Source organism: Nicotiana tomentosiformis, chromosome 10 (assembly GCF_000390325.3).
Source record: "Nicotiana tomentosiformis chromosome 10, ASM39032v3, whole genome shotgun sequence".
Taxonomy (NCBI): domain Eukaryota; kingdom Viridiplantae; phylum Streptophyta; class Magnoliopsida; order Solanales; family Solanaceae; genus Nicotiana; species Nicotiana tomentosiformis.
The window spans coordinates 31954193-31978253 of NC_090821.1; the positions used below are offsets into that span (position 1 = coordinate 31954193).

The following is a 24061-nucleotide window of genomic DNA, read 5'->3' on the forward strand; positions in this document are numbered from 1 at the left end:
ACAGGGGTCCGATGAACCAAAATACTCAGTATGAGAATACTTACAATCCAAACTAGAGAAGCCATCCCAACTTCTCTTGGGGCGGTAATTAGAACAGTAACAAACCTCAAGGAAATTTCAGTGTAGCTCAGACTCCACCACAACATGCATAGGATACTACTAATGAGTTGTTAAAGAAGTTCTTGCTTGATAATCAACAACTCCGTCTTGATAATCAACAACGTCAGACAGAATTCAATAATTTGGAAAGGCAAGTTGGACAAGTTGCCTCCACCAGAATGCTAGACCTAATGGGGCACTCCCAAGTGATATTAAGAAGAATCCCATTGAACAAGTTCAATCAATTATCTAAGAAGTGGGAAAGCATTGGAGGAGGTGCCACCTAAAAAGTATGTGTCTAAAGAAGTTTTTGAAAGATTGGTACCTCAACTAGAGGTAGAAGCTGAAAAGAAAGATGATAAACATAGGCAGGAGATAGAGGTAAGGCCACCACCGCCTTTTCCTCAAAGGTTGAAAAAGTCGAATGATGAGTCAAAGTACAAAAAGTTCTTAGATATCTTGATCCAAGTGCGGGTGAATCTACCTTTGATAAAAGTGCTGCAAGAAGTTCCTAAATATGCCAAGTACTTGAGAGATATCGTGGCCAATAAAAGAAGGTTGACAAAGTTTGAAACAGTTGCACTTACTGAGGAGTGCAGTGCTACAGTACAGAGTAAGCTCTCTCCTAAGTTGAAGGATCCCGTTTGTTTTACAATCCCCTTGGCGAATGGAAAATACGAGGTTGGTAGAGCCTTGTGCAATCTGGGAGCGAGCATTAACTCGATGCCACTATCAGTGTTCAAGCAGCTCAATCTTGGAGCCCCCAAGCCTACTACTATAACTCATACAGCTAGCGGATCAATCATTAGCGGTGCCTGAAGGAATTATTGAAGATGTGCTGGTGCGAGTGGGGAAGTTCATCTTTCCCGTCGATTTCATTATTCTTGACTACATGGCCGATGAGGAGGTTCCAATTATTTTGGGGCGGCCATTCCTGGCTACTGGTGGAGCACTTATTGATGTGAGGGAGGGTAAACTAAAGATGAGAGTGCATGATGAAGAAATCACATTTAACATACAAGGCGCTTAACCTTCATAAGCATTATGGGGATTTGTGCATGATCTCTGTGGTAGAATAAAAGTTGATAGAGCGAGGTCCTTATGTGGAGCCTACTGACATGGAAAAGAAAATTGAGTTAGAAGAAGTGGTATTGCGAGCTGAATGTGTAAAGGTAAAAGAGAAAAGGGTCAGAGAGGAAAGAAGAGATCCTCCTAGAGCGCGCAAGAAGGCAAAACTCCATGGAAAGAGGAGGAAACGAAGCGCCCAACCTGAGCAGAGTAGCAGAGTCGTACCACGACTATTAATAAGGTACTAGTTGGGAGGCAACCTACCTTGTATTTTCTTTATTCTTATTTTTATTTTTTTAGCATTTTGTTTTATTTGTTTTTTTCTGCAGATTATGGGAAGTCTGAGTACCCGAAGTTGAAGCCGAGGAGCATGTTGATCTTAAGTGTGGGGTCGTCCCGACCCTCTATATTGAGGATCATATGCTAGATAGGCCGTAGAGGGTCTTAGGGAGTATTTCTCATTCTTGTTTTAATATTCTTCTATGTGATCATGCATCGAGGACTATGCATGTCATAAGTGTGGGGTGGGGGAATTACTTTCTAAGTGTAATTGTATGAAAATATTTTCTCATTGTTTTTTATATAACCCAGTTAGAAGTAGTCTAGTTTAGAGTAGTAGACTTAAAATAAACAAAAAAAAAAAATCAGAAAAGCTCTGACTTTTTCCGACGATGGATCTCTTGGACAACTTTCTTGAGGGATTAATGTCCTATTAAAAATACCAAAAAGTTTTTGTTTTATTTTTTTAGGATAGTTAGGTAGTATCCCTTAGTTTTTCTTTGGACTCCGGTTCTTTTCCAATGGTGTAGCTTGAACCATGTATTTTATTTTTATTTTTTTAGAAGTAGGATAGGAAGAAAACTGAGTTGCTCTAAGGTACCTGTTGACATGTTTGGTACTGGAACATTAGGCTATAGCATGCACTCTGTCTTTCTTTTATATTTGATTTGAATTGTGATGCACGAGTGAAATAAATAGCCTACTCTGTGATACCTTTTTCTCAGTTGTTCGACTTGTATGTCACCTAGTGCATTATTGCTTAAAGATTTCTCAACTATATGTGCTTGCTTGACTTGAGAGTTGAACAGAACCGTCTTGATTGAGTCATGTGCAATGTGTCTGTAAGGATTTATGTTATTCTGTGCTATCCTGTATCATCTAGAACTTGCCCTGTGTGTTAATCGAAATGAAATCATTAAGTTGTGCTAGTCTAGGAGATGACGTAGGCACTTCTTTCTTGATCATAGAGGTGCTTGTCACTTACAAATAGAATTTTCCTGTTGCTATCCCCTTTGAGCCTATAGATCTTTTCTTTGGCACCTACACTACAAGCCGTATCCCTATTTTATTCTTAATTTGAGCTTGTTGAACCTTTACCTCCGAAGGCACTTAGTCGCTAAAAGAAGTAAGGTGAGAGATTTAGGAAGTAACTTTCGAGTGGAACTATAGAAGGGCCCATAAGGTGCAGTAGAGTCGTGAAAAATACCACTAGCCGACGAACCTTAATGTATGGAGTGTGTGTAGAAAAAGAAAAAAAAAGAAAAAGAGAGAAAAGAGAATTTCAAGAAAAAAAAAATAGACAAACAATGTTGATAGTCAAGAAGAAAAGAAAAAAACACACACCTCCTAATCTTACTAATTCGTGCTAGTGGGGATGTAGAAGTGCTTAATTGAAGAAAGGGCTATGTTTTGTATAGTTTGTGGTGAGTGAATTGGTTGAGAAGAAAACGTGCTCGATTCTTGAGTGTAGTGTATTAAAAGTACTTAGGAGGGTTAGTCACTATTCTTAAATATATCCTACCCGTACTTTAGCCTACATTACAACCCATAAAGTCCTAATTGATCCTAGACTTAGCTAACTTAGATTAGTAGAGATGTACACTACGAACAAGGTTATGGTACGACCACGAGATGCACATGAAGTTCTTTGTGAGAGTGAGCGAATTTTGTTCAATTGTGTGATGTCCTTAATTTATGTTCAAATTCATATTTGAATGTGTGGACTATTTCTATATTCACTCTCTTATTTTTTGGTGAGGGCACATGATCTCATGACGGATTGGTAATGTTGTGAACTTCTCTTGTTGGGTGAGTGCGCGAGTTGAGAGTGCTTAGTGGTAACGAGTTGGCTCTTGAGGTGGGGTGGTTGTGGATAGGTTGTTTGAATAGGTTGCATTACATTGTGTATACTTGGGCATGTTTAAAACTGGAAGAATGTGAATTTTGTATGTTCATGCTTGATTGCCGGTATCGAATATAGTCAAAGGTAGAGTGTATGATTGGAAATTGAATTGCTCCTCCATAGTTGATGTGTACGTTGTTGGGGTGTAGTTATAGTTCCATTGCTCGAGGACGAGCAAGAGTTTAAGTGTGGGGTGTTGATATTTGACTTAAAGTATGTATATTTATATGCATACTGCCTCGCGTTTTACTCATGTTTCATAAATTTAGGATGTGTAATGTAATAATTTATGCTAATTCATGGTATTTTTATGTGTAGGAATCATCCGGAGGCAATGTAGAATGAAGGTGCACGATTTGAAGCAAAAATGGAACAAATTTGAAAATTGGCACAGTGTAGCGCCCAGGCTAGCGTGGGGCGCTACCTGTGGCGCAGTTTCCAGAAGCACAAAATTTCCAGCGCCAGGGCTAGTGCCCCACGCTACCCTGGGCGCTAGGTGACGGGAACTTGTCCTATTTCGTTTGGGACTTGGTTATTTCGACCCAAGGTGCCCCTAATTCGTATAAAAGCAAGTCTAAACCTATGTTTTTTGTTTTGGGGGGGGGGGGGGGGAGACGCCACTTTGAGAGGAAAACACAAGTACGGAACACTCGGAAGCACGAAATTCATCGATTCATCCATACTTCATATAGTATTCATAGCTTTTATGTTTAAAAATAATATTTTGATTATTGTGATTAACATGAGTGGCTAAGAACCTCATTATTCTAGGGTCATGGGTCGTTATTGACTATTGTAAATTGACAGTTGATTGTTTTTCTTGACTTTATCATATTAATTTGTTTATTCAATCTTGCACTCAATTATTCTATTATGTAGCTATCTACGAATTTATAGTTGAACTCGAAAGTGGGAACTATAAATTGCATATAGGATTGAATAGAGTAAGTTCTTGAATTCGGGCATCGGAGAATAGATTCGTGATTAGGATAGACATATTCTAGTTGCCTTACTTGGTTATTTTTGCAGGAAATATACATGCATTCTTGTCAAGTTTGATTCTATAGACATATAGTCTTATGTAGGATTGAATAGGAGAGCGAAACGTCGAAAGAACTTCGCGAACATAATAAACCCTGCTAATAAAAAAATTAGATAAGTCAAGTGAATACATCAACCCGAAAAACGCAATAGGAGAGACGTTAATTCCATAACCCTGGAATATCCCCATCTCATTGAATTCTTCCGAAGTATTTGTTTGCTCTACTTGCGATCTTATTTTCTTGCTTTCTTGTTAGTATATGGTAATTTAGTTATAAAAATGGCAATCATCTTCTTCACACTCACTTGAGCAAATAGATTTGATTGGAGAATAGTTGATTATAAATCCTCGTGGGAACTATTGATACCCAATTTTGCCCTCATATTTTATAAAATATTATATATGTTGACGGCCAATTTTGACCCTCCCTTTTAAAACTAATTTATTCATATTTATTAATTTACAATAAATACTTTAAAAGTATTTTCTATTAATGAATATCTATTTTTACAAATTAATTAAGTACTAGTCTTAAAATTAATCACGTAGTATTAATATTATGTAATTATAAATGTATTTACTATCGTAAGATTATTAAAATAATTTTTGTATATACATTACATAGGTTTTATAATTAATTTGACAATTTTACTCCTTAATTTCTAGTGAATTAGGTTACTATGGTAATATTTTGAAATTAGTGCTATAATTCGAAATATGCGTTATTTATAGATAATTAATCAAAATAATTAGTAGCATATATAGTAATTATAATTTTACCATAATTTATCAAAATTTTTAAGTTTATTTAAATTAATTTTAAAAGGGTTGAAAACTAAAAGGCTACAATTGTAATTCCTTAATTAAAATCAAGATGGCCATTTTTTAAATTATTTTAGCCCAAATACACAGCCTAGTCTGAAATACACCTAGCCCAAACACTCCCCTCTTTCCACTTTGGCAATCCTTGCCACTCTATGACAATCAATCAGAGCACACCACGTCATCCATCTCTATCACTCACAAAAGAAACACAAAGACATCTAGGCCATTCATTTTTGATTAATGGCCCACGATTATACTCTACTCTTTCCCCTTTAATTTTCAAAACCCTCAAAGATTTTATCTCCATTGTTCTAATCTCATGATCCAATGCCCATTAAAATTCCTTCTAAAAAACCCTAAATGCCCGAAATTTCAGGGCCGTTGATCACCAGATCCAACGGCCCGTATTCTATCTCTTAAGCTTAGCCCAAGAGACGGCCCCCAAACCCATTAACCCTAATTCATTTGCCACCTTCTCAACCGTCTCCCTTTCCTCTTTCCCTGTCTTTTCTCTCAGTCTCTCATGAATGCCAATAAACAGATATTGCACAAATTCGTGCAAGGTCATGAAACCTCTCACCAAATCGTCCTCTCATGCTTCACTATACGAGAATCCCGCTGTCATTTCCTCTTTTATCCACTAAATCCGTAACATCAGAGTTCAACCTCCCAAACTCGAAACACCATTCCGTCTTTGGCTTTCAAATCAAGCTTAGAGACCACATTTTATCTCTGGGTTATGATGAAGGTTGTTCCCTTTCATTTTTCGTTGATAAATGTTTAAAACCCCATATCCAAAAACCCCAGACCAAATCGTGCAAGGGTCAAATCTCTAAAATTCCCTATGTTTTGTTAAATCTACGGCATGCATGGTCATATCTCATAGCTCAATCATGGTTATTCGAGGTCCAGAGGTCAAACGCAGTGACCTCTGGACATTGAAGCTTTATCCAATGGTCCTTTCTTTCAACGGTCGACTTCTCTCATCTCAGGTAAAAATCTTCAACAAATATCCCTATGTTCTCTTTGATATTTCCCGACTATGCTCACATCATCAATTCATCGTCACTCTCCACTATATTAGTTTGAAATCTCAAACCCTAAGGCCTTAGATGTCACTATAAAAAATGGGTCTTCAATGCTCTCACCTTACAGACAGATATAAAACACACATTAATCACCCAAAAAGACACTGAGAAATTTAGGGTTTCGAATCTTAGTTTTCTTACTGTCTCCCTCTCTTTTGCTGAGTTTTATTGTTGGTTTAAACTCGAGGGTTCTGGGATTTTGAGAAACAAAAGAGTTCATTTGGTCTGCTGCCCTTAGGAAGGTCAACATCTCTCTCATTTTTTCTCTTTTGTTCGTCTCTCTCTAAATGACACAAGTATGCCTAGATAGGTTATGTATATTACAATTATTCTATATGTGTTTGACATATTGATATCCATGCTTTGTTAGCTTAATGATTTCTAATGATTAGCTTATTCTGTTATGAGTCTTTAAATGATAGTTGATTAAACCATAATTGAAAGGTTCTTATGTGTTTATGTTCAATTGAACTTCATAGTTCTCATTGACTTGCAGTAAGCTCATCTCTGTCTTGTTGCACCTCTGTAATTTTTTGTGAGCTTTGTAGTTGAGTTTAATTCCTGATAATATAATTAACATGACTTATATCCACTTGCCTTTTAACCTTGATCCTAAACTTGAAGTGTCTCTGCTTGTGTTTGTCCAACTTTTTTTCTGAGTTACTACTATAGTCTTTTACTTTGTTTAGCCATTATTGTTAAACCAATAATGCTTACCTAAACTTCATATTTTTCCCTTCACTGATGATTTTGTTGTGATCTTCATAATGTTCTTTGCATCTTATTTGCCTTATGGTTGAGTTCATTATTTGATGATCTTAACTGAGATACATCTGAAAGTTCAAAAAGTCCATATCAGTTAACTAAGGTGAAAGAATCTAGGTGTTTAGATACTCTCCTTCTCTATAGTTGTATCTGCCAACCCTGAGGGTGATTTTTGGGCTGTCAGCATGATATTCTTATGATCACACCTAACTATTGAATGAATTTGTGGGAAACTATCCTATTTGTATTAAATTGCTTGCTTTTTTTCATGAACCTTTATTGTACACATTCTATTAAGGTTAACCTACTTTTATTTTCATAGAATAGGTCATGATCTTGTTTGGATAAAGTCAACTATTAATTACTGCATAACTAAGCTTGCTTGTCCATGATTAGTTGTGATCTTCATATACATGTGTAATTCAAAACTTGTGCAGTATATCCTTGTTCTCAATCTCTTTGAGCCACTACTAATTCTGTAAAGCTTGCATGCATCTATCATCAACTTGTCTTTCATGAAAGTAGGACTCAGACATTCTATTATAATCAATTTAGGAGCTGAAACATAGTCACTTCATACTAAGCTAAACTTATGTTTGAGTTGAATTTGTTTTGATACAATGTTTTCCATTTCCTCTCTTCACTAACATGTTGATTTGATTATGTAATTGGTTCTATAATGTGCAAAGTTCCCCTGCTTATATAAGGTCACTACCTTACTTACCCTACCTATGTATAGTTGATTAAATATTGCAAGTATCTCTGTTTGACTCTACATCACCATGTTTTTGTTCTAAATTATGCCCAGTTCTTCTCTTTATTATTAATCCAAAACTGAACTTGACTCTCAAGCCTTATGAAGTCCTTTATTGATTTTACCTGAACATGATGACCTGCTAATACTGTTAGAAGCATGACCCTGTTGAGACCTTAGGGATCCCATGTTTGAATCTGTGAATTGGTAGTCATGTTGAGAGTTTAATCTTATTTCTAATACCCTTGATAACAATGGTTCACCATGACTGTTTGTCTGAATCTGTATTGATTATCTTTAAGATGTTAAGTAGTATTATTAATCCTTGCATGTGTTAATAATAAACTGCGTACTTCACAGTCAGTTTGCTAAGGCAAGGGTATCTGCATCTCTTGTGCTGCTGTCTATATGAGTTCTGCAGCCATTTTCTCTTAAATATGTTGTCACTTAATGATGCACTCATGCAATAGTAGGGTATGAAACTTTTGTTTTCCATCTACATATGTTTTGAAGTCAGCCCTTTAGGTTTGCTTGATAAGTCATCTTAGTTATATTATCATGTATTAAACTCAACTTCAAAGCTCACAAAAAATTACAGAGGTGCAACAAGATAGAGAAGAGCTTACGGTAAGTCAATGAGAACTATGAAGTTAATATTGAACATAAACACATAAGAACCTAAGCATGGAGGCTGTTGGAAAACTCAGAGCAAAAATCAACTAGTATCAATTATGGTTTAATCAACTATCATTTAAAGACTCATAACAAAATAAGTTAATCATAAGAAATCATTAAACTAACAAAGCATGGATATCAACATGTCAAACACATATAGAATATCTGTAATCAACAGAACCTATCTAGGCATACTTGTGTCATTCAGAGAGAGACGAACAATAGAGAAAAAAATGAGAGAGATGTTGACCTTCTTAAGGGCAGCAGACCAAACAAACTCTTTTGTTGCTCAAAATCCCAAAACACTCAAGTTTAAACCAGCAATAGAACTCAGAAAAAGAGAGGGAGACAGTAAAAAAACTAAGATTCGAAACCCTAAATTTCTCAGTGTCTTTTTGTGTGATTAGTGTGTGTTTATATCTGTCTGTTATGTGAGAGCATTGAAGATCCCTTTTTATAGTGCCATTTAAGGCCTTAGGGTTTCAGATTTCAAACTAAGATAGTGGAGAGTGACGATGAATTGATGATGTGAGCATAGTCGGGTAAAATCAGAGAGAACAGAGGGAGAATCATTGAAGATTTTTACCTGAGGGAGAGAAGTCAACCGTTGAAAGCAAAGACCGTTGGATAAAGCTTCAATATCCATAGGTCACTGCATTTGACCTCTGGACCTCGAATAACCATGATTGAGCTCTGAGATATGCCCATGCATGCCGTGGATTTAACAAAACAGAGGGGATTTCAGAGATTTGACCCTGGCATGATTTGGTCTAGGGTTTTTGGATTTGGGGTTTTAAGCATTTATCAATGAAAAATGAAAGGGAACAACCTTCATCATAACCCAGAGACAAAACGTGGTCTCTGAGTTTGATTTAAAAGCCAAAGACGAAATGGTTCGAGTTTGGGAAGTTGAATTCTGGTGTTACGAATTTAGTGGATAAAAGAGGAAATGACAACGGGATTCTCGTATAGTGAAGATGGAGAGGACGATTTGGTGAGAAGTTTCATGACCTTGCACAAATTTATGCAAGGTCTGCTGATTGACATTCATGAGAGACTGAGAGAAAAGTGAGGGAAAGAGGAAAGGGAGGCGAATGAGAAGGTGGCAAATGAATTAGGGTTAATGGGTTTGGGGGCCATCTCTGGGGTTAAGCTTAGGAGATAGGATACAGGCAGTTGGATGTGGTGATCAACTGTCACGCCCCAACCTCAGAAAGCGCAACCGGCGCTCAACTGAGTGAACCCGGTCGACATGATTTCATTAATTAAACAGTAGGGAGATCATATATACAATACTAAATCGTCTCATTGGTTACATCATTATTAAGTTTCAAGATACACACATTCTTATGATTCGAGTGGAACACGAGATCAAAACATAACATAATATGTTTGACCTTTCTAGTACCTATGTACAACCCACATAGTGTCTACGGAGCCTCTAAAAGATACAAACGAGTGTTATGGTAGTGCCGACAATAAGGCCCCGGCTATACCTTGAGACGTGATATAAAAGATACAATACGTGACCCCGGGATGAAGTGGGGCTCACCAAGTCTGTTGGGAAGAAGATGTACCACTATCGCTGATCAACATTGCCTGCTTTGGAACCACCTGCATCCATTTAAAGATACAGCGCCCCCGATAAAAGGGACGTTAGTACTGTCGATTAGTACTAGTATGTAAAACTAAACACCATCTCAATAGAATGAATAATAATATAAGGGGGAACAGTCAAGAATTCAATAAGAGCTTCAAATAATACTAAAACATCAAGTTAAGGATCACATAAGTTTTCAAGTCAATTTCTATGTTATTATGTTGGGTGATCTTTAGTGCCGATATACCATAATTCACAATACCACCGTATTCTTATACGGAGTCCGATCACGACCCGATTGGCTAGGTCGTCTCATTTTAGACATCAAACCATAACCACAATTTCAGTATAATTTCTAGCACAATCACCACCATGTGTGCGGCATGGCGTCCGATCATGGCCCGATCGGCTAAGCCGTCTCACCCAAGACATTACCTTTTTCAATCAATCATCTCACATCATACTTCTTTCATATCCTTTCGATTCATTTGCACTAGTGGCCACAATTATAAAGTCATTCATTGTACTTGGCCGTATTTCATAATTCCAGTTCCCTTTTCCACATTCAAACGTCATTATCATTATCAACAATAATAAGGCTTTCCATTCAAGACATTAAATTCACATACGAGCAATTTAGGAATCTTAGGCACATAGAGGCTTTTCATACAATTTGGCATAACAACCTTTATTTCGATCTTGACTTCAAGTCTTAACATTCCTAACACATATTCCACATTTTGAACACATCCTCAAATGGCAAGATGACATGATGAAGCATTTAGAATAAATATTGAACATACATCCTTCAATACAAACACATTAGGAATAGCCAATTCTATAATGATCAATTTGGGACTTACACCGATTACATGAACACCGTGGGATTCGATTCTAAGAAGAAGGGGGTTTAGCCAACATACCTCAATTGAGCTTCCTTTTAACTCTAAAACGTTCCGAAATCCTTAGCAACTTCAATCTATTTTAGAAATATAACAAGTTGGACCAAAATTAGGAAGATGGTCATGGTTCTAGCTCATTTGAGCACATTAACAAATACTAGGTGTGCATTAATATTTTTAAGGCCCTTTTGTGAAAGATTTCGTCATTCCCCAACCCATTCTCTACCATTTTTAGCTCACAACCTTCCCACATTCTTTGATAACACATGCATGCAAGATAACAACTCCCATACCCAAGAATTGTCTTACTAATTACCCATTATTAGATAAATTTTGAAATTAAGGGCTAGGGTGTAAAATCTTACCTCTAGGATGAAGACCTAGTGAGTTTTCCTTGTTAACCTTCAAAGATTTGAGCAAAACATGATGAATGAATTGTTGAAGAACTCTCTCCCACTCTAGGGCACTCTCTCGCCCTCAAAATATCAGATTTTTGCTCAAAATATGGTCCTTTGCGTATATATAACGAAGTAGGGTCGGGTTATAAAAATCCAAAAATGAAGCCCCGGAACAGGATATGCGGTCGCATATGGATATGCGGTCCGCATATCGGCCGCACAATTTGGTGCAAAAAACTGAAAAAAACTGCCTGGGTCTGCGGTCACTATGCAGCCTGCAGACCTATTCTGCGGTCGCATAATGAACCGCAAAACAGTTCTGCGGTCACATAGTCGACCGCAGAATGGCATCCAACCCAGCCCATACCTGCCACACTCTGCGGCCATTATGCGACCTGCAGAGTGATTCTGCAGTCGCATAATGGACCGTAGAAACGCATTTCTCTGCCAAATATTTTCCTTCAACTCCCCAGCGCACTGTTCAATCCAAACATCCCAAACCGCGGTGCGCAAGCTCACCGCGAAGAATTTCTACAATTATTAACCTCTACGCCTACCCCGGCATCACGGAACCCCAATTTTTAGGAAAAATTTTACGGGGCCTTACATCAACGGCCCTGAAATTTTGGGCATATAGGTTTTTTAGAAGGAATTTTAATGGCCATTGGATCATGAGATTTGAACTGTGGAGATAAAATCTCTGAGTGTTATGAAAATTAAAGGGGAAAGTAGAGTAAAATCGTGGGCCATTGATAAAAAAATGAACGGCCTAGATGTCTTTGTGTTTCTTTTGTGAGTGATAGAGATGGATGACATGGCATGCTCTGATTGGTTCTCATGGAGTGGCAAGGATTGCCAAAGTGGAAAGAGGGTAGTGTTTTGGCTAGGTGTATTTCGGATTGGGCTGTGTATTTGGGCTAAAATAATTTAAGAAATGGCCATCTTATGTTTAATTAAGGAATTAATGTTGTAGTCTTTTAGTTTTTAACCTTTTTAAAATTAATTTAAATAAACTTAACAATTTAAATTATAATTACTATATATGCTACTAATTATTATGATTAATTATCTATAAATAACGCATATTTTGAATTATAACACTAATTTCAAAATATTAGCATAGTAAGCTAATTCACTAGAAATTAAGGAGTAAATTTGTCAAATTAATTATTAAACCTATGTAATGTATATACAAAAATTATTTTAGTAATCTTAAGATAGTAAATACATTTGTAATTACATAATAATAATACTACGTGATTAATTTTAAGACTATTACTTAATTAGTTCTTTAAAAATAGATATTCATTAATAGAAAATACTTTTAAAGTATTTATTGTAAATTATTAAGTATAAATAAATTAGTTTTGAAAGGGAGGTTCAAAATTGGCCGTCAACAACTGCCCCTCTTTGACCGGAGACGATGAAAGAGTTTTCGGGCAAAGAAATTGAACCAAAGCCAATTTTGTCCCGACTTTAGGCACGTATTGCAAGAATGGCATGAAAATTATGAGTTGCAGAATTGAGTTGAAGAAGAATCTAGGAAAGTTTGGGAATATTGGGCCGAATTCTGGCTTTGAATTGCTTACATACCTCGGGCTTAACGAGGATCAAGCCTCATGTAGTTCTGGAGTAGGGATTTTGGGGAAGCAACACTCACAGGAATTGCCCCAGTATCGTATAGCGACGATACGGCGAGATGGAAGATTGGTCACTCATGATAGCTTGAATTTTGCGGCCTGATTTGAATGATTCAAAATTTAGAGCTCGCTGGTCGTCTTGAGCTAGAATCTTGGGCCCGCTACTGGGTAGGCTGTCCCCATAGCATTGTAGTTCGGTTTGCTACTAAGAAATAGTTCCACACTGCGGTGTTTGTATCTGCAAAGCAAATGAAATACATGCATACTGATATATTGTCATGCATAATATATTAAGATGCAATGTAAATTATGCAGGAATGATGATGCCTGGCTACCGGCGAGCCGTTATTCGCGATTAGGATGATGGGATACTTGATCCTGACTCGATTTGTTAGCCGGGCTCTGTACCGTTCCACAGTTGTCAGAGCATTTGAAAATTGTCTTCGCTTGTTGGGGGAGCTTGATTGGTAAAGTGCGTCTCTACTTGTTGGGAGAGCTTTGTACTGAGAAATGTATCCGCTTGTTGGGAGAGCTTGATTTGTAGAGTGCGTCTCCGCTTGTTGGGAGAGCCTTGCACTGAAATATAAAGGTATACTTCGCTCGGAAGTGATTGATAAAAATCGTAACCATGCCTAAAGCTGCACGAACAAAACATTAAAACATTTAAAGTAATAGCGAAATGAAATATAAGCATGCCCAAGAGATACTCTTGATTGCGAAGCTAGGTTGCGGCCATCGATTTGCAGAATGAGGTTTGCGATTGTCTATTGCGGCATCCGTGATTGACGGAGCAGTGCTACAAATTGCTTTTTGTTGGCGAAGTTTGCATTTTTCTATATACAAGGCTGCAGTTGGTGAAGCCAACGTTCAATTTGCACAAGGCGCTCCGATTGATTGAGGTGGCGGTTTGTTATATACAGGTCTTCAATTGGTGAAGCCGACGTGTGATTTGTACAGGATGCTTCGATTGATTGAGCAGGAGGTTTGCTATATACAAGACTTCGATTAGCGAAGCCGGCATTCGTTTTGTACCAGATACTCCGATTAGGCGAGCAAGCGATTTGCTATTTACAAATTTCCGTATCAGTTGTCTGATTCTGCGGCACCTACAAAGAATTCAAGAGTTAGATTTAGTTGTGCTTGAAAATTTTAAGTAAAAGGGAGGAGAGATAATCTTAGGTAAGTGACAGGTCCGTCATTTGCCCCAGTGTGGTCCCAGTGATTCTTTACTCTCTGTTGACCATGCACTCAAAGAAAACTTCTTAGTTGGGGGGGTGGGGGGGTGGTTTGCGTCGACCATGGTATTAATTTGCCCCTACCTTTGACATGATAGCTCCACAAAGTTCGGTAGATGGAACAAATTACTTTATATATATATTTTTAGAAATTATTTTGAAAATACTTGTTTCTTTTAAGGCAAATGCCGTCGTTCCGGATTATGACATGTTACAAAAGGTTCTCCACATGCGAACGTATCCCTTCGAGAACTTTGCCCTGTCGCTGTCGATCTTTCGTGACGTCTCTGACAACGTAACTACTTGCTGTTGCGACGACGTGCTAATTAGAGCTAATATTATAGAGGTTTCCTAAGTTTATGACTAAACCCTTTTAGGCTGCCTACGTATCCAAAGCGGAATCAGGTCTGAATGTAATTCGTAGGATGAAGATGAAATGTGATGAAACGACCGAGCCTGACTCAGGCAGCCTACGTATCCAAAACGGAATCAGGTCGGAACGTAGTTCAAATACAACAGATGCAAAATGATGAGATTAAGAAATGAAAATGGTCGAGTCTCACTCAGACAACCTACGTATCCAAGTGGAGTCAGGCCAGAACGTAGTTCAATTACAAAAGATGACTGAATCCGATAAGGATAGCCTACGTATTCCTTTATGAGGAAATCAAATCGGCATAGTTCCTGAACAACATAAAAAATAATATTTGGTTTTTCTATTACAAGAGAAAGGGGGAGAGAAACCGAACCACTACGTGGGTTGCCTACGTATCCCTCCGTGGGAAGTCAGGTTGAACGTAGTTCTGTTACATCAAAAACCCTAACTTTATCTATCTTTAGGCATAATATCTCTTGATTGCGTCCGAGTTGATAGGATTTGTGCTGACTCTTCGATCCATTTCTGCTAAGATTAGAGCTCTACCAGACAGCGCTTTGTGGACCACGTAAGGACCTTGCCAGTTTGGTATAAACTTCCCTTTAGCTTCTTATTTATGGGGAAAGGTTTTCTTCAAAACCAACTGTCCCGGTGCGAATTGGCGAGGCTTCACTCTTTTGTTAAATGCACTAGCCATCCTATTTTGCTATAGCTGTCCATGACACACGACATCCATTCTTTTCTCGTCAATGAGCATTAGTTGTTCTTGCCTAACCCGTATCCACTCTGCATAGTCCAATTTTGCTTCTTGAATGACTCTTAAGGACTGTATCTCGACTTCTGGGGGTATCACTGCTTCAGTGTCGTATACCAACATGTATGGTGTTTCCCCAATAGATGTTCTCATGGTAGTCTAGTAACCTAATAAAGCGAAAGGTAACTTCTTGCCATTGTTTGTGATTGTCCACTATCTTTTGCAGAATCCTCTTGATATTCTTGTTAGCTGCCTCACTTGCCCCATTCATTTGTGGTCTATAGGCTGTGGAATTGTGGTAGACGATTCTGAACTTCTCGCAAATTTCCCTCATGAGATCGCTATTGAGATTGGCGGCATTGTTAGTGATGATAGATTCTGGTATCCCAAATCTGCAAACGATGTAGCTCCGAACAAAATCTGCCACTACCTTTTTTGTGACGGCCTTGTAAGTAGATGCCTTGACCTATTTGGTGAAATAGTCGATGGCTACCAAAATGAAATGATGTCCATTTGACGCTGCAGGCTCTATGGGTCCTATCACGTCCATGCCCCAGGTAGCGAAAGGCCAGGTTGAACCCATTACATTTAACTCATTTGGTGGAACCCGGATGAAATCTCCGTGAATCTGGCACTAGTGACACTTCTGCACATAGTAGATATTGTCGCTTTCCATAGTCATCCAAAAGTATTCAGCTCTCAAACTCTTCTTGGCTAACGTGAACCCGTTCATGTGGGGTCCGCACACCCCTGTATGTGTTTCTTCCAATAGTCTCATTGCTTCGGCGACGTCTACACATCTCAGCAAACCTAAGTCTGGGGTCCTCCTATACAAAACTTCCCCGTTGAGGAAAAAGTGATTTGCCAACCTCCTAAGGGCTCGGTTTTGACCATTAGTAGTATTTTCTGGGTACTCCTGGTTCGCAAGGAACTTCTTGATATCGTGATACCAAGGTTTACCATGTGGTTCTTCATTCACATATAAGCAATAGGCATGTTGATCCTTGATTTCTATCTCGATGGGGTCGATGTAGTTCTTGTCATGATGTTGAATCATAGATGATAAGGTCACAAGGGCATTAGCGAACTCGTTCTGAATTCTGGGGAGGTGCTTAAACTCAATATTTGTGAATTTCTTGCACAACTCCTTCACGTAGTGCATGTACATCAATATCTTGACATTCTTAGTTGACCATTCTCTTTGGACTTGGTGTATCAGCAAATCACAATCCCCTATGACCAAAAGTTCTTTGATGTTCATGTTGACTGACATTCCGATTCTAAGGATGCATGCCTCATATTCAGCCATATTATTGGTACAAGGGAATCTTATCTTTGCCGATGCTGGATAGTATTGTCCAGATTCCGAAATCAGGACTTCCCCAATCCTGACTCTTTTGAAGTTTGCTGCTCCATCGAAAAACATTCTCCATCTAGGGTATAATTTTGCAATATCTTCCCCGTCAATAGTACTTCTTCATCGGGGAAATACGTGGTAAGTGGTTCATAATCCCCATCCACTAGATTCTCGGCGAGGTGGTCGGATGAAGATTGTCCTTTGATAGCCTTCTGAGTTATGTATACAATGTCAAATTCGCTGAGGAGAATTTGCCACTTAGCTAGCTTCCCGGTAGGCATTGGCTTCTGAAAAATATACTTTAGCGGGTCGAGCCGAGATATCAGATGTGTAGTGTATGTCGACATGTAATGCCTTAGCTTTTGGGAAATCCAAGTCAGAGCACAACAAGTGCGTTCTATCAAAGTATACTTGGCCTCAAATGGTGTGAATTTCTTGCTTAAGTAGTAAATGGCCTGCTCCTTTCTCCCAGTTTCGTCGTGTTGCCCCAAAACACAGCCGAAGGCATTGTCCAAAACTGACAAATAGAGCAACAATGGTTTCCCTGGTTCAGGGGGAACCAGCACTGGCGGGTTTGAAAGATACTCTTTGATTCTGTCAAAGGCTTTCTGGCACTCCTCCGTCCATTTCGTGGCATCATCCTTCTTTAGCAGCTTAAAAATGGGTTCACAGATTACCGTGGACTGGGCTATGAAACGATTGATGTAATTCAATCTTCCTAAGAAACTCATGACATCTTTCTTTCTCTTTGGTGGCGGTAATTCCTGGATGGCTTTGATTTTTGATGGGTCCAGTTCTATTCCTTTCCTGCTTACAATAAAACCCAATAGTTTTCCAGCGGGGACTCCGAATGTGCACTTTGCTGGATTCAGCTTCAAACTGTACCTTCGCAGGCGTTCGAAAAATTTCCTCAAGTCGTCCAAGTGCTCTGAACTTTTTCGAGATTTTATGATGATATCATCCACATATACTTCGATCTCTTTATGAATCATGTCGTGAAAGAGGGTCGTCATGGCCCTCATGTAAGTGGCGCCGGCATTTTTGAGACCAAACGACATAACCTTATAACAGTAGACTCCCCAAGTAGTGGTGAGTGTCGTCTTCTATGCGTCTTCCTCGTGCATTAGGATTTGATAGTATCTCGCAAAATAATCCACAAACGACTGCAGTTCATACTTCACACAATTGTCGATGAGAATGTGGACATTTGGCAAGGGGAAATCATCCTTTGGACTAACTTTGTTAAGATCCCGGTAATCCACCCATATTCTGATCTTTCCGTCCTCTTTGGGCACTGGGATGATGTTTTCCAACCAGCTTGAATAGTTTGTGACCCTTACTACATTTGCTTCTATTTGTTTGGTCACCTCTTCTTTTTCCTCAGACTTAAATCAGGTTTGAACTTCCTGGGCTTCTTCTTGACCGGCGGTCTAGCAGGGTTAGTGGGTAGTCGATACGAGACAACACCGGTGCTTAATCATGGTATGTCATCATAGGACCATGCGAACATGTCGACGTACTGTCGGAGGAGTTCAATCATTTTTTCCTTCTGCTCGGCTTCTAGGTGAATGGTGATTCTGGTTTCTTTTGCGCCTTCTTCACTTCTGAGATTGACTATTTTAGTTTCTTCGAGATTGGGCTTCTTTTGACTCTCCAGCTGTTCGATCTCCTGTAGGAGATTGACTGCATTATACTCTCATCATATTCCTCGTAATCCATGTCGTTGCACTCAGCAGTTTTGTTACATGTCATAATCATAGAATGCATTTTTTATCGGTTTGATTACTGAAAAGAAAATCTAGGTATAAATAAAGCAGTAAAATAGAGTTGCGATATTTAGAAAAATGATTCTTTTTTATTTCATCAAAAGGGGAACGTCTTAAGTTTCATAAGAGGCAAATGACAAAAAGGTATAGACATGATAAATGCCTCAATTGACCGTGCTCTTTCAAAAGAAAACTTTTATAGTTCCATACTACCAAGACTCCTGGCGAACCAAAGATGGACTGGTTGTCCAATTCTGCAGCTCTTCCCCTGGTTCGACATCCCTAATAGTCGGTGTCTTGATGTCAGTTCCTTCACAACATCCTTCAATCATATTCACGAACAGCTTTCCTATCTCGTCGATGATATCATCTTCGGGTGTTGAACTCTGTCCCAAACTTGCAACATGCTCTGGCACAGAAACCCTTTTTCCGGAGCTAACAATGCGAGTTTTCCCTTTCGGAGGCTGATATCCTATGCCAGCCCTTCCTTTTTACCCATTGTGTTCGATTGGCTTTGTGATTCCATCTGACTTGGCTCCCAACCCTGTTCCTGGCATGTATCCATATTTCATTATCTCCCTCATGGCCATCTTGGATCCATACATCGATTGCATTCCCAAATTTTGTTCAGTCTTCTCCACCTCAATAGTCTGCATGATTTCCACAATGTGGAAGGCGACTCCGTCTAGACCCTCAATGAATGGGACAACATACTCCAGAGAGTCGGAGTGACCCCACTCGCCGTGGACCATAATCTCTCGGCATCCCCACTCAAATTTTATACATTGATGCAAGGTAGATGGCACATCCCCTGCCATATATATCCAGGTCCTACCCAGCAACAAATTGTAGGAAGATGAGATGTCCATCACTTGGAATAACACTGGAAAGTCGACCAGCCCGATTTGCAAGGCTAGATAAATTTCCCCAATAACATCCTTTTGCGAACCATCAAAGGCTCTTACCCTTACGTGGCTTTCCTTGACCTCCCTTAAATGAATTTCCAACTCTCGTAGGGTGGAGAACGGACAAATTTTGACTCCTGATCCTCCATCGACCAGCACTCAAGATACCACTTTGTCCCCGCATTTGATGGTGATGTGAAGAGCCTTGTTGTGACTTGCGCCTTCGACAAGAAGTTCGTCTCTTCTGAAAGTGATCATGTTTTCTTCTACCATTTTCCCAATTTTCACGGCCAACGCCTCTCTAGTGGTGTTACTTGGTACGCTTACCCCACTTAGTACTTTCAACAAAGCATCCTTATGACTGTCAGAACTCATTAATAGATCCATGATAGATATCTGTGCTAGAGTTTTCTTTAACTGTTCTTCCACAGAGTACTCTTTGCTCGACATCCTTTTCCAAAACTCAGCGGCTTAAGGGTCTGTTATGTTCCTCCTTGGAATTTATTCTCTCTCCAAATTTCCTCGATTGACATCGTCAGGGGCGTAGCACCTCCCAGACCTAGTCATACAGTGGGCCGCAGTAGAGTCTATCATTTTGGCCTTTCCCTTTTGTTGATAGGTCCATGGGACGGTTTTGTAATCCCAATCTTCTTCGCCCAGAGTAGCATTGGCAGGTTAATTCGGATAAGTCTAAACTGTCACAGTAGGCCTTAGTTGTACTGTAATGATTGGAGCCTTTTAAGGAGGGATCCTTGCGGCTTCTACATTCCCTATAGTGACAATAGTTCCCTTCAGGTCATATTCTTCTTCTAATGTGATCATGTTAGCTCCCTAGTTTCTATGATTTGGCAATGGGTTGCGATTCACATTAGGTGGTGTTGGAATGCACTAGATGGCTCCGCTATTGATCAGGGTTTCAATTTCATTTTTTAACTTGAAACAGTCTTCAGTGTCGTGCCCCGGTACATTGGAATGATACGTGTATCTCTTAGTGGCATCAAAATATTTGGAGGAATGTTTAGGAACCCTTCCCTCAATTAGGTGTATCAATCTTGCTCTTCTCAACCTTGACACAATTAGGCCAGAGGCGCAGTAATTGGGGTATAAGTTCTGGGACCCCTCTCTTCAAAGTTGGGACGAGGGTGTGGTGCATACATATGTTGGTTTTGGTGAGTAGTGGTTTGGACAGGAGTATATAGTCGTTATGGGTTTTGGTTGTTGTTGGCTCGAGGAGGGTTGTATTATGGCTGAGGGTGGTAGTAAGGTTGGGTATTATAGACTGGAGCGTAAGTGGGTGGTGGTGAGTGGTTGTTCAGGGAATAAGAGGTGCTTCCATGAGATGGGTTAGTTTGATAGTAGGGGACGACTACTGAGACCTCTTCTTTCATTTTCTTTCCGCTACCGATCGATCCTGACTGGATGGCCTTGCTGGTCACTTGCAGTGCTGCCATAGATTGCACCTTACCAGATTATATGCCCTCTTCTAAGAAATCCCCAATCTTAACCATCTCGAGGAACTTTTGACCCATCATTCCCATCATCTTTTTAAAGTATATTCCCTCTTGGGCTCGGATAAAGTACTCGGTTAGTTCACTATTGTCCAGTAGCGGTTGCGCCCTGACAACATATGTCCTCCACCGTCGTGCATATTCTTGAAATGACTCAGATGGCTTTTTCTACAGGTTCACCAGCGCGAACCGATCAGGAGTGATCTCTGTATTGAATCGAAAATGTTTCATGAAGTCCTCCACCATATCTTGCCAAGTTCTCCAATTTTGCGGGTCCTGTCAGGTATACCAGGTGAGTGCTTCTCCCGTCAGACTCCTTACAAACAACTTCATCCTTAGTTTCTCATTCCTTCCTACTCTGACCAACTTGTCGCAATAAGCTCTTAAATGTGCGTGAGGGTCCCCTGTCCCATAGAAGACATCAAACTTCGGTGGTTTGTACCCTACTGGCATATCCACATCTGGGTGAATACACAGGTCTTCATAGTCCAGGCTTTCACTTCCTCGGGCAACTTGGAGACTCTTCATTTGCCTTCTCAACATCTACAGCTGCTCAGATACCGACTCTTCTTCCTTATGCCGGGCTTCTCTCTCCATCTCGGCGTATTGATCGATCTCATATGGCACCCTGACCGTGACGGGTGCTGTAAAGGTAGGTTTGATAATGGCATATATAGGGGGAACGTATCGCTCGTGAGTAGCAGCATGTGCCAGAGGTATGTATTGGTTGGTGGTGAAAGCGACTCCGTCACGAGGAGGGGTAGTTGCATTGGTGGTAATAGGGGGGATCTGTGATGTCTGAGGGTATTGTGGTATGTAGGGATTGTGAATAGGGGGATTTGGTGGGTTAGCGGGGGTTACTGGAGGTATGACTTGAGTGGTGGGGGTTGAGGTTGGAGTGTTATTGTTTTGGCATGATGTTGAAGGAAAATGATCTGGAAGTGAATCCAGAGAAGGGAATCTGGGTGGTTGAGGAAGTGTTGTCATGGCCAGGTGCGCCAGTTCTCTGATATGTTGTACCTCCTCCCTTAAGGATTCCATTTCCTGAGTCATCCTGGCCACATGCTCATCATTCTTAGTGCTATCCTTTTCCCCCAATCACCCCAGGCAGTCGGCTATGACCAGAGCATGTTCAGTTGGGTCTTCTGCAGCTGACATCTTTCCCTTGGATCTTAGATTGTATGGTGGCTCCGCCAGTTTTAGTCGACGCAAACCAACTTTCTTTTTCTTTTTAGGGTAATAATAAAGCAAAAGAAAATAAGAAGAAAGAAAAGAAAAAGAGCAAGAGTCAGTCTCTTCATTTTTATACGGGCAGAAAATCACATAGAGCAGGCAATTCATGCATTACAAACTAGCGTGTTCCTAAAATTCGCAAGGACCTCTCATTGCCGGAGGTAGGCTTTAATTTGCGGATGTTTGATAGACATTTAGACTTGACACATTTAGATCCGAAGCAATTTTGTTTTTATTGATAATTTGGACTGATACAAGTGGGAACAAGGATTACATCATAGAGTTGCATGGGCTTAGACAATTTGCCCTTTTGGAAAGTAAAAGAGAAAACTAAGGGCAAAGGTAAAAAGTAGGGAAAGGAAGGGAAATCAACCAATTCTAATAACCATCCCCTGAGTCGCTTCCTGCACCCTTCTCTTCTTCTGGCTCCTCTTCTGGATCCTCTTCTGGATCTTCCTTAAACACTTCCGCATCATCGTTGAATTCAAAATCCTCTTCCAGATCTTCTTCTGGTTCTGTGCTTGACTCTATCGGGATGCACTCCACTACCCGATCATCCTCTGCAGCCGGTGGCAACATATGGTCAATGGATCCTAGGACCACCTGACGATGATGCATTGATGTGGTCACCAAGTAATATGGCATGATCTCATGGTAAATCTACAAAGCAACCACTGCGTACTCTAACCAAGCTATACCCTCTCTGCTAGGGCGGGACAGTTCTTCTTCTTCATTAATCCAGACGTAGTACTCGGGGGTGCACCATGAGTTTTGACACATAGGCCTTGTTACCAGGTCATTCCACTCTTTTTGCAGTTTTCTTATCCTGGAAATTGAAATCTGGCCATTGTAGTCATCATCGTATAGCGTTGTCCTTGTCCACAGGGGCACATCTTGGATTATCCCGAATTGTCTGAGGACCCGCAAAGGTGAGTATGGTTGAATGCCTTCCAATCCGATCAACTCAATGAAGTACTTTTGGGGAGTCCTCAAGATTGCTCTTCCACCTAACCAGGAGAGTTTCCAGTTGATCCATTCTCCTGTCAGATTGTTCAGTGTTTCCCTCCATTCTTCTTGCCCATGTGGGGAGATCCAGTGTCTCATCCTTTCATTATGGTTGCGAATCATATTGCTGATATCCACGAAGTAGTCGACAATGGCCTCCCGCTAGAAGAAGTGTTCGGTAGCCCAAATCTGAAGCAGTAAGTTACATTTTTTAAAGAAATCATATCCTCATGCACATGCGAATAAAGCTCTCAGCATCTCGGCTAAAACCATCGATATCAAAGTAGCTTAAAGATTGCCGCGAAAGGTTGCCAGGACCACTGGTAACAGGTTGATGTTGATACAACCCCTTCGTTGTGGGAAGACCAATAACCCCAACAGTGCCATTGCGAAAGTGATAGGCTTGAGACTCTCCCATGTTGCCTGGTCACGTTGAAACTCCCCTGAATAACATTCGTAGCTTTCATGGTGCCCAAACCTGTCGAACATCTAGTTGAGGCTCACCCATCCATCCTCGATACTCCTGAGACTTCTGTTATTGGTAAGACCTAGAGCATCCAAGAACCGATAACCAGGCATAGTAACTGGCAGTACTGGCTTTCTTCCATTGAATGGCAGCTCCGTAAAACTTGTGACTTCCTCCAATGTCGGTACCAGCTCATAGTCGGCAAATTTGAACACCGCTTTAGCTGGATCCCAAAATTCTATTAACATGAGAGTGAGCACCCTGTCTGCTCGGATGTTCATCAATGCAGTTAATACCCCTAGGTGCATCCAAACTTCGTCTCTGTGTTCCCGACGAATATTTTTTCACCACTATTTCAGCTTATGTGGTGCCCCCATTACCATGCTAATTTCCGGGATGTTCTGGTTAATTTCTATTT

At 40.0% G+C, this 24061-nt stretch overlaps 1 protein-coding gene across 1 annotated transcript; it reads right to left on the minus strand.

The window, feature by feature from the left end:
- Positions 1-16037: 16037 nt before the first annotated feature.
- Positions 16038-16712, minus strand: LOC138899962 (uncharacterized). Its single transcript, XM_070186664.1, has one exon. The coding sequence runs from the start codon at positions 16710-16712 to the stop codon at positions 16038-16040; it is 675 nt and encodes a 224-aa protein (XP_070042765.1).
- Between the last annotated feature and the right edge of the window lie 7349 nt (positions 16713-24061).

Excerpts from the sequence above, each read along its gene's own strand:
- LOC138899962 (XM_070186664.1), bottom strand. The coding sequence starts at position 16,712 with ATGGCTGAATATGAGGCATGCATCCTTAGAATCGGAATGTCAGTCAAC.